At 37.2% G+C, this 11,611-nt stretch overlaps 1 protein-coding gene across 1 annotated transcript; it reads left to right on the forward strand.

Annotated features, from left to right (window-relative positions):
- Positions 1–7,018: 7,018 nt before the first annotated feature.
- Positions 7,019–7,954, forward strand: LOC311578376 (olfactory receptor 1468-like; the record flags this gene model as incomplete). Its single annotated transcript, XM_084748209.1, has 1 exon — positions 7,019–7,954. The coding sequence occupies one exon, from the start codon at positions 7,019–7,021 to the stop codon at positions 7,952–7,954; it is 936 nt and encodes a 311-aa protein (XP_084604335.1).
- Positions 7,955–11,611: the final 3,657 nt, after the last annotated feature.

Consider the following 11,611-nt stretch of genomic DNA (forward strand, 5'->3'; position numbering starts at 1 on the left):
GCCTCTGCATTAGGGACAAATAATCATGTTTACTTCCCCTTCTCAGTGCTGGGACTCCATATGGCTTGGGTTTGTGCATGTCATGTGCAAACAACAACAGTTTCTGAGAGTTCATATGTGAACTGGTCCTGTTGTATCCGAAAGACATTGTTTCCTAGGTGTCTTCTATCCCCACTGAGTCTTACAATCCTTCCTCCTCCTACAATTTCCCTGAATCCTGAGAAGAGAACTTGGATGGAAACATCCCATTTAGGTCTGGGTATCACAAGGCCTCTCATTCTCTGCACATTATTCAGTTGTGAGAGACTGTTTTTGTTTCCATCTACAGCAGTAGAAAGCTTCTCTGGTGATAGCTGAGCAAGATGATGATATAGGGATATGGCAGAAGATTGTTTTGATTCATTATATTATTACATTTCTTTAGTAGAACAATAGAATTTGATTTCCCCCTAGTTCTATGGCCTATCAAGTTCCATGTTCTTAATCAGCAGAGCAGTTTCAGGAATGACTCAACCTTAACACTAATGAGTGGTTGGCCAAGAGATACCCATGGGAACCCTCTAACAACCCAGGCTGTTGCCAGGACAATGGAATGCTCTCCACATTCTGAGAGTGAGGCTCCATTCCCAAGGACAGCATCACACAATTCACTGATAATGGAGAAGTTGAGCTGGTGCCTACATAGAGCCTTCACTTCTACAATCTAGTGTCTTTTGTGTAAGAGGTATTCTGAAGGCTACCAAAAGTGAAGAATAAATGCCAACCCAGCCACAAATTATTTGACCTACAATATGTTCTGTTTGCAAAATTGTTAGGGGAAAAAACAGAAGTATAGGAGTACACAACCAATATCTGATTTGATTTAAAGTGCACTCTGTGAGATGGAACTCATACCCAATACTGATTGGATGACCAAGAACCAGAAACTAGATAGCCCAGAGTCTTATAGTAAAACCAAATATTGCTGGTCTAAAAAATAAAAACAAAGTGACAATAAAATGGCTCATAATGATATGCTTATATTCATAGACCAGTGCCTTATTCAGTCATCATCATTGATAATAAGAAGCTTCTTTCTGCTGAGAATGGAACAGGTGCTGACACCCACAGACAGGCAATACACTGAGAGAATCCTTGGAGCACACAGTTTAATGAGATGTCTCCAACAAGTCCTTCCCCTCAGAACTCATGGAACTCTGAGGAAAAGGAAGCAGAAAGAGTGTAAGAACCAGAGGGGATGGGAGATACCAGGAAAACAAGGCCCTTTGAATCAAATGAGCAAAGCTTATATGAACTCACAGAGCCTTAATCAGCAAGCACAAGGAAAACAATGTCTGTACCAGGTCTTCTGTGTACATACGATAGCTTTCTGCTTAGCATTTTAGTGGAATTCTTGAGTATGTAAATGAGTAGGTCCCTGATTCTTGTGTCTGTTCTTGGGGCTCTTTTCTGTTTTTTGTTTTATATTGTTTTGTTTTACCTTATTATATTATATTGTGTCAAACAAACAAACAAAAACAATCACATAATGGAGAGTTACTCTCACAACTTTTGTGCCACATTTGCATCAGTACACCATGTAAACATGTCACCATTGTAGATCAAAGAGCTTATAGCTGAGTTAGTGTTTATATTTCTCCTCTAGTACTTTGCAGAATACCTTCCAGTACCATGAACATATTCAGTAGGAGTAACCAACTTTTTTGTAACCAACAAAGTTGAGTAACCAACTTTAACAAGTAGACACCAACTTGATTGTGAGATGTGTTGGTGTTTTCAGCAATGGGGCATTACCATCAGTTTGTAGAGAAATTTATAGTGCCAGGAATAGGTTACATCTAATCCAAGGTAATGTGTCAAAATAGCACCATAGAAACCTGCAAATGACACAAGCATTCCCAAAGCTATCGGTTGCTCCATACTAATTGATGCTAAAGACATCCAATTTTGTGGGAAAATCAATACGCATAAAAAAAACTCTAGTCCACCTTACTGTCTAAAATAATTCTATCAAGATGGACAATATAATTTACTATTTGAATGAGTGTTAGAAAAGTCTCCTATGATATCTTTCTCTGTGATGCAGAGAGGTCACAGTGCAAAAATTCAAAAGCATATTCAGAAAGATGGAATGGAGGTGCTGTTAAGTTCACCTAATTAAAGGATATAATGGGGTCTGCTACGGTGGATAAAATAACTTTTGGGACAGGGAACTTACAGTAGTGTACAAAGTATACATGGTTCCCAAAGTGTGTGCTCTTCTGCTGGGGAATGTAGCAACATTTTCAGCAATGTCAAAGTTGAAGGTATCATTCAGCCATGTCTGCTCCTTTTGTTAGTTTTGCACTTCTTTGATTAAAGAAATGAAATAAACTACTTAAAGGAGGAAAATATTATTCTAGACATGGTGTCAGAGGTTTTTTGTCCATGCCCACTTGGGAGAACTAAACTCTTCACTTCATGGCAACCAGGAAGCAAAGAGAAATTGTGCAAAATAAAAAGAGTACTCTTCAAAAATAGTCTTTTGGTCTACTTCCTGCAAATAATTTCTTCAATCTCTCCATAATATCATCATATTATTAGTCATCACTGGATGGATCCACTGACTGAATCAAAATTAGATTACATCATGTCTGTAAAGCCCACTGAAAACTGCATTTGGAACAAAGCCTTCAACACATAAGTTTGAGGAATCCTATTACAACGAATGCTTAATATCTCTGTAAAATACTATACAAAGAGCAGGGTTGTCATTCTATGTGGGATAAATGATACTCATTACTACAGGAAGTCTTGGAACTTGGATTATTGGAGAACTTAGGGCCATTGCATATTATTTTCATGCACAAATATGTTAATGCAATATGTAATTATATAATGATTGTAAGACCAATAAATATATAAATTCCCTAGGAATAAAAATTTTTTAACATAAAACTGTATAAATCAACTCTACATCATCTGAACCAGAGGATTAGAACCAACCACAAGGAAAGGCACTGAAAACATAAGTTACTAATGTCATCTATGGTTTTGTGGCTATGATGATTGGACAGACTGTTACATTTCACCTAGAGAGATAAGTAGCCATAGGCTTTTAAAAGATATTTGCTTGACAAATAATTGAACATGATTTAAAGGACTTATTTTTTTAATTTATTGACTTATATACAAAACTGACTCATACACCTGATTTTTGTTAGGACCATGTGCATCTCTCCTAAAACCTCCTTGTAGCAAGGTGTGCTGTATTGATGGTGGGTAATTTGTGAATCTTTCCAAAGCAGGTGCTTCTCATGGTATATGCTACCACAAAATCTGGTTCTAATGTGAATTACCATACTTCTAATACATTATGATTAGCTCATAGTATTGTGTTTAAGTACTTTAGGAATCTTCAACTGCACTTTGAAGACTCCATAAAGTATGTGCTAGGCATGAAAGATTCATGCCAGTCTCCATTGGAACCAGTGACTACACATCCATCCATGAGTTTCATGCCATTACCTTCTTCCACTAAATAGAACCAGATATGATCAAGGATGTGTCACTCATTATTTCAGGACTCTAAATTGCTCCTAGAAATGTTCTGACTAATTAGTGCATATTTATTAAGTTATTCCAGGATCCAGACTCCTGAGAACAGTTTCCCTTAGGTACAGGAATGAGTATAGTGGGAGATGTGAGCAGGGATAGTACACAGATTATGAACAGAGAGCATTACTTCACTAGCCTGCAATTAATAAGGGAATAGGATCTCAGGCTGGGGTCCTAGAGCTGAGTGAAGATATCCTAGGTGAGTTAGAAAAATGTTGACTGACTTTTTATTGTTCTTCTAGCCTAAAGACCTAGTTTCCCCAGATTTTATGATGTTCTGCAGTGCTGAGTTTTACATGTGATAAACTCTCTATTCTATACCTCTGTCTTTGAAGTGTTCTAAACTTCTACTTGTTAACTACTTTTCTCCAGATATATTTGTTGATGATAATGTTCATTAATATCATGGCATGCTATATTCTTACCAGACTCTATCACTTCAGTGCAACAATGGCTATGTAATACATGTAGTTTTGAGGCAAAAAAATTTTACTTTTTTATTTTAAAATAATATGAAAGAGATTTAAAACAATATGAAGGGAAATTTTTTGGATAGGCCTTCTCTCAAGAATGCTCTTCAATTTTTCTGAAGAACCTACTGACCTATAAATCAAAAGGTAGTTCAGTCTATTTACCGCAGTAACACACTTTCTCTAGGTGTGAATTAAAAATGTAATACATTAATTTAAGGGTGATGTCAACATTTCCAGAAAATAGCCTGGTGAGAGTTCTCACTCACAATGAATTTTAGAGGCACCATCTTAAATGATCATTAGGTAAAATGCAGGGAACTTGGCATTTGTTGGGCTTTGGAGATATGAAGCTGTTGTTCTTCATGAGGCATTTGCAAATGAAGTCCCTTGTCTGTGAGTCCTAGTCACACTTAGTACTAGAGCTGTTAGCCTCTCCTTTACAAGGAGAGCAAACTTCTGACAGAGTGTGTGTGCATTTTCTAGATAGATAGATAGATAGATAGATAGATAGATAGATAGATAGATAGATAGATAGATCAGACATGGTGGGGAAATGGTAGCAGGGCTCTCATCTATTCTAGACAGATTTGAGGGATTTTTCTTAGAATGCAACATGTACTGTACCTGAAGGATAAATTGTAATCCAAGTGAGTTGAAGCAAAAAAGGAGAAATTGCTAGGCAGAAGGACTAACAGGTGTAAAATCCAGGAATATATATATATTCCTTCCCTTAATATTGGCAGAAAACTTTGAAATGTAAAATCTACTAATAAAAATTAAGTAAACATTTTACGTGAGAGACCTCTGCAGTTGGTCTTCCTTGAAGTCTTTATGCTTCAATTTTCAGAGTGAAAATATAGTGAACTTTATCAATGTCAGAATATTACAGAAATCCAAAGCATCCACACCATATCCACGTATAAGTGTGCATATGGAAGCTGATATCCAGGGCAGACCTGGAACTACAGGCTGGAAACTAAAGGCACTTAGCTGCATAGTCCTCTCTTCCTTAGCCGACTGCAGAGTTTTCTGTTAACACCATCAGTTCTGTATTTGAAGCTGAACACATTATGCCAGGTAATCTGATGGATTCAAAGTGTACTGAGGTAAATGTTAACTAAATTGTGAAATGTGTACAAAACTAACAGTGTGGCCAGACTGAGTTAACACATAAATTAATGAGCATTTGGGGTATGCATATTGCAGAAGGAGCTCACACAGACTAGTGTAGAAATATACCCGCACTTATTAAAACTACCACCAGTTTGTTCTTAGCATATTTCAAGGTATGAATGATATCACATGTATTGAAATATAAAGATATTTAGGTTATCATTGGAATTGTTAACATGAGTAATTATCATACATTAAGCTTTATGATAGTGTTCATGTTTGCAAAAATCATAACAGAAAATCAGAGCTGGGGGGATAAAGAATTAATGATAGAAATTCTTGTCAGAATAAAATTAATAGTGGTAGATATTCTAATTTAATGGACCAGTCTTTAAACACTATTAATGTCTTTAAAAAAAACATGTGTGCATTTCCTAGTGCAAAAGGCAGGTAACAATATTGAAGACATATTGGGTAAATACAGTCAGGAAGCAAAATGTCCCTTCTGAAGCATGGAGACAGATGTGCCTTTCCTGAATGGAGTTTACAGTCTGCTGGAAACCAGTTATTAGCAGCTGACTAGGCATTGAGTGCTTTAGGACGTAGATCAGACATGGTGGGGAAATGGCAGCAGGGCTCTCACCTACTCTAGACAGATTTGGAACTTTTTCTTAGAATACAACATGTACTATACCTGAAGGATAAATTGAAATCCAAGTGAGTTGAAGTAAAAAAGGACAAATTACTAGGCAGACAGACTAACAGGTGTGAAATCCAGAGCTTCAGAAGTTATACCCTAAAGTCCAGCATTGTTGGAAAATAGAATGCAAGAGTATTTGTGTGAACAAGGAGATAAAGGAGTTAGGGAAGATTTGGGCACAGTGTGCCACTGAAATAAATTTAGATTTCATCATCCAAGTACTGAGAATGCACCAAACAATTCATTCAGCAAGGAAAGATAATTGAATTTTCACTTCAGATGTAAAGATCATAGAAAGTTGTTTGAGGAGAGTACAGAGATTCAGAATCAGGGAGGTTAACAGAGATGTAGCTTCAAGAGTCCAAGAGAGATGATACCCTTGTCTAGGATAGAAATATTTAGAACAAAGATTAAAGTAAAATTAAGTTCAGCATCTATAACATATTTTGTGTGGGATGTAGACAGTGAAAGAAACAAATGAATGGAAACAAATCTCTGATGTTACTGCTTTGATTACAGATTCTTTTTACTGATATTAGAGACCAAAAGATAATGGGAAGGAAGATTAAACAGACTGAAGGTTAGAGTTTTATTTGGAATCTGGTATGCAATACCTGCCGCATATTCTAGGGAAAAATAATTCCCTCTTAGCAATCAGAGTTCTGTGGGACAAAATAGAAATCAAGCTTGAAATGGTGATCTAAACCATTCAACTACATTAAGTTTTCATTGTTGCAGATATATAAATAAACTAGACAGTTTACAATGAGGCTATGGGAATATTGAGATGCAAGAATCTGACAGGTGGGACAAATCATAATCACTGAGGGCACATAACCAAACTTACAAGTAAGAAAGAATCCAAAACATTTTGTGCCTCAGATGAGAGTAGGATTTAAAGGATGGAATACAGAAACATGTATAAGAACCCAGAGAATTAAGTCATTAATGGCATTAGAAATTCTAGCTCTATTTGGAATATATATATATATATATATATATATATATATATATATATATATATATGATAATTGTGAAATTAATTATTGCAGAGCACTTGGTTGAATCTATGTTCATTTTTATGTGATGTTTAGAAGTATCCTACTATTCTCCTTACAGATATTACAGAAAGAGCATGCCTGAAGACAACCAGACTGTCAGCTCCCAGTTCCTCCTCCTGGGCCTGCCCATTCCCCCAGAGCACCAGCTCCTGTTCTATGCCCTGTTCCTGGCCATGTACCTCACCACCGTCCTGGGGAACCTCATCACCATTGTCCTCATTCACCTGGACTCCCATCTCCACACACCCATGTACTTCTTTCTCAGCAACTTGTCATTCTCTGACCTCTGCTTTTCCTCTGTCACAATGCCCAAGTTGCTGCAGAACATGCAGAGCCAGGACACTTCCATCTCCTATGCAGGCTGCCTGGCACAAATGTACTTTTTCCTGTTTTTTGGAGACCTTGAGAGTTTTCTCCTGGTAGCCATGGCCTATGACCGCTATGTGGCCATCTGCTTTCCCCTTCATTACACCAGCATCATGAGCCCCAAGCTCTGTGTGAGTCTGGTGGTGCTGTCCTGGGTGCTGACCACATGCCATGCCATGCTGCACACTTTGCTCTTAACTAGATTGTCTTTCTGTCAAAACAATATGATCCCCCACTTTTTCTGTGACCTGTCTGCTCTCCTGAAGCTGGCCTGCTCTGATATTCACATTAATGAGTGGGTGGTATTGATCATAGGAGGGCTTGTTGTTACCATTCCATTTCTACTCATCATAGTGTCTTATGCACGAATTGTCTCCTCCATCCTCAAGGTCCCTTCAACTCGAGGCATCTGCAAGGTCTTCTCCACTTGTGGTTCCCACCTGTCTGTGGTGTCTCTGTTCTATGGGACAATTATTGGCCTCTACTTATGTCCATCAGCTAATAACTCTACTCTGAAGGACACTGTCATGGCCATGATGTACACAGTGGTGACTCCCATGCTGAACCCCTTCATCTATAGCCTTAGGAACAGAGATATAAAGGGATCCCTAAAAAGAATGCTTCAAAAGAAAACTCTCTTCTGACTGTGAAAGTCATCCTTCAGATGTTTTTAGAAAATAATCAAGTACATGTATTGATAATAATATTAGCATTTCTTAACCTTTCCCTATGATGGGAATTACTATTAAAGGAACATTCTATATAATGGCTCAATATGTGAATCTCATTTTTTACTATGAATCTTACTGTGCCTCCATGCCCTTGTGATTCTATGAAACTACAGTATAAGAACTCTTGTGCTACAGTTTTCTAAATGACATCATAGAAAACAACTGCACATAGACTCTCATGTTATGTTTTTCTAAATGACATCTCCCTTCCATACATCATTAAAATAAGCCCTGAGATTTTATCATTGTGTTCAGAAATCTGCGTTGTCTGTGGCATCATTTTTAAATATGCTTCAGAAACTGATTTCAATATAAATCAACACTCAGGCATCTCACCCTCCAGATACTTGCTAATGTCTCCCACATATTTCATCCTATAGAAAAGTGCACACAATTTTGTGTCTAAGTGTTCTCCACATCCTATTTTTTTTTCATTTTACCTAATCTTTTCTAAGATGCCCTTGCCCTAAGTCAATTTTTGTAACAAAGTCACCTCGCCTTTTTATTTCATATTTTCCTGGGAATTATCTTATGCCCAAGGGTTATAATTTTTCTCCATTAATGAGGAAAGGAACTAGAGTCTGATAGTTCAGTGTGTAAGGATGCTACTCTTATTTATGGTTACTTGTAATACTTTTGGGTTTTTCATTTGTCTTTTTGTGATTTTGAATTTAAAACCTTATAGATATATTTATTTTATTCTTTATAATAAAAGGAAGTAGAGAAAGTAATCTGACTTGTTTACACATGAAAAATGTAGCTCCACAACCTCCCATCCCACACAGTGTAAAGATTGGCACCTGTGTATGAGGAAGGACTGTCTGATTCTTAAATTTCCTCTCCTGTCTTGTATTTTAGCAGAAGAGATAGACTAGACTAGACTTCGTAAACTCTTAGCATTGCTATGGCATGGAGAAGACTTCCAGCAACAATGCATTCTTGTTTCCTGCTGCATCTTCTTATACAAACAAAACCTACCCATTTTTTTTAACCTTATATCCACTGCTAGCTCCTTATGTCCATGGGAATCTTTGACCTTCCTTCAGAGCTCCCTGCAGCTCTTCTCATCTGCCCAGATGACAGTTTTAGTTGGGGTCCTGTAGTTGTTAAATTTCATTGTGAAGAACCTTAGACTCTTCATGTTCTTCCCAAATCTGACCTCTGTCATTTATTACATGTCATGATTTATGATATCATTTCCTACCAACTTACCTGGGCTAACAAATCTGTACAAAAAATCCTTATGAAAATTTGACTTGGACACGTTTTCTTATCACAAAAACAAAAATATATCTATACATATATATATATATATATGAAATTCCAGACCAATGATTTTAGTTGCTGTTTTTGTTTTTGCTTGAGTCATATGAAAGTAACTTTAGACTAGAAAAATGGTTGAATGCTAAAAAGTCAAGCTCAAAAAAAGAAAACAATCTAGAAGACATTCATGTTGAGAGAAACAAATGCTCTGGAGACACAGCTCAGGAAGTTTCAAGAGAAAACAGTCTTAACAGCTGGACTAGGGGCCATTTGTGGGATAATATGGCAGAGAAGCTACCTGACTTTGGCACTGTCCAGAAAACACGGTTCAGGGCAATTTTTAAATTGATGGGCTAATTTTTTTCATAGAGAATATTACATGATTGCAAAATATTTTGTCTATGGAAAGGATATATAGATAACACTTATGTAGGTTTACATGAAAAAGTGGTTTGGGCAAAAAATGTACAAAAGGTCCAGTTTTGAAAGAAAAAAGAACCCTCTTAAGCTCAGTGTTACAGCCAAGGCATGTGCTGGCAAAAAAGCATGCAGTATTTAAAAGATTATTATTTCATTTAATTAAATTATTTATTCACTTTACATCATAAGAGTAGCCCTCTCCTTCATCTCCTCCAGGTCCCACCCTCCCTCCTGCTTCCCCATATGCCCCTACCTGACCCTACCATTCAGAATTTGGAGCCTCCTTTTACCTACCCATCTCAGCCCATCAAGTTGCATCAAGAGTGAGCATATCTTAAAGAAATTATTATTTCAGCTAAGGAAAGGCCTTCTCTGAACTGGAACAAAGTAAAGAATGACCCCATGGCAATACACACCCCAGATAAGCTTCCAACTTGTAAAAGTGAGCATAATGGTGATTCCAAAGGCCAGGCTCCAGCCCAAGATGAGAGCTGAAGTTGGTTGTTCAATCTTCAGGAGGCTGTCATAGATGCATGAAAGATTTGATAGTGAAGAACTCGTTCTTCCATTGTTTCAGAGAGCTACCAAGGACAGGCAGCAAGTGAATTAAGGCTCTGAGAGGACAAGAGATTATATGAGGTCACTGGGTAGAGTGTAAAACTGAGTCCTGAGTTTTGGCAGAGATCCTCATGTGTTGATGATGCCAGAACTATGAGACATTAGCCAACAAAAACTGTATATAACAAGTAGAAACAGACCAAAGAGAGATGTATGTTCCAAGCATAACAGCTGGAGGGACAGAACTATCTAATTCCTTTGAAAGTAAAGCCCCAGACACCAGACATGGAGATACAGAATTTGGAATTTTCTCTTTTTTTTCTTGTTCTAGCCATCATTTCTGTACTCATTCCTCTACTTTGAAATGATAATGAACTTTCTATTCCATTATATATTGGAGGTATGTATTTTTCTCATTTTGAGGGGTATGGGGCTTTCTTTCTTTTGTGTTTTTCTTTTTCTTTTTCTGGAGAGTGGATTGTACTTACAAGATTCAGTTGAGTCTCAGAAATGGCTTTTGGCTTTTAAGCAGTGTTAAGACTGCTAAAGGTTAAATACATTGTGCATTATGATATGGCCATGAGGTTGTGGTGGCTGGGGAATAACATGTCATGCTTTGCTTGGAATCATGTTTACCTAACCTTGTTAAACAATCTCTATCAAAAACCTACACAATGTTTAAAAAACATTGAAAGACCAATTCTCAACTTCATATGGAAAAACAAAATCCCCAAAATAGCTAAAACAATCTTCTACAATAAAAGATTGTCCAGAGGAATATCCATACCTGATCTCAAGCTGTGCTATAAAGCAACAGTAATTAAAACAACATGGTATTGGCAGAGCAATAGGCTGGTTGATCAGTGAGATTGAAATGAAGACCCAGAAATAAACCCACATACATATGGTCACTTGATTTTGACAAAGAAGCCAAATCTATTCAATGGAAAAAGGATAGCATCTTCAACAAATGGTGCTGGTTTAACTGGATGTCTACATGTGAAAAAAATGCAATTGGACTCATATTTGTCACCATGCACAAATCTCAAGTCCAAGTAGATCAAAGACCTCAACATAAAACCAGACACTAAATCAGTTAGAAAAAAGCGGGGAAGAGCCTGGAACACATTGGCACAGGAGCCAACTTCCTGAACAGAACACCAACAACCCAGGCCTTAAGGTCAACAATTTAAAAATGGGACCTCATGAGGCTGAGAAGCTTATGTAAGGTAGGAGACACTGTCAACTGAACAAAGCAAAAATCTAAAGACTGGGAAAAGATCTTCACCAACCCTGCATCTGACAAAGGTCTAATATCCAAAATATATA

This window comes from Acomys minous (genome assembly GCF_964271855.1).
Source record: "Acomys minous genome assembly, chromosome: 12".
Taxonomy (NCBI): domain Eukaryota; kingdom Metazoa; phylum Chordata; class Mammalia; order Rodentia; family Muridae; genus Acomys; species Acomys minous.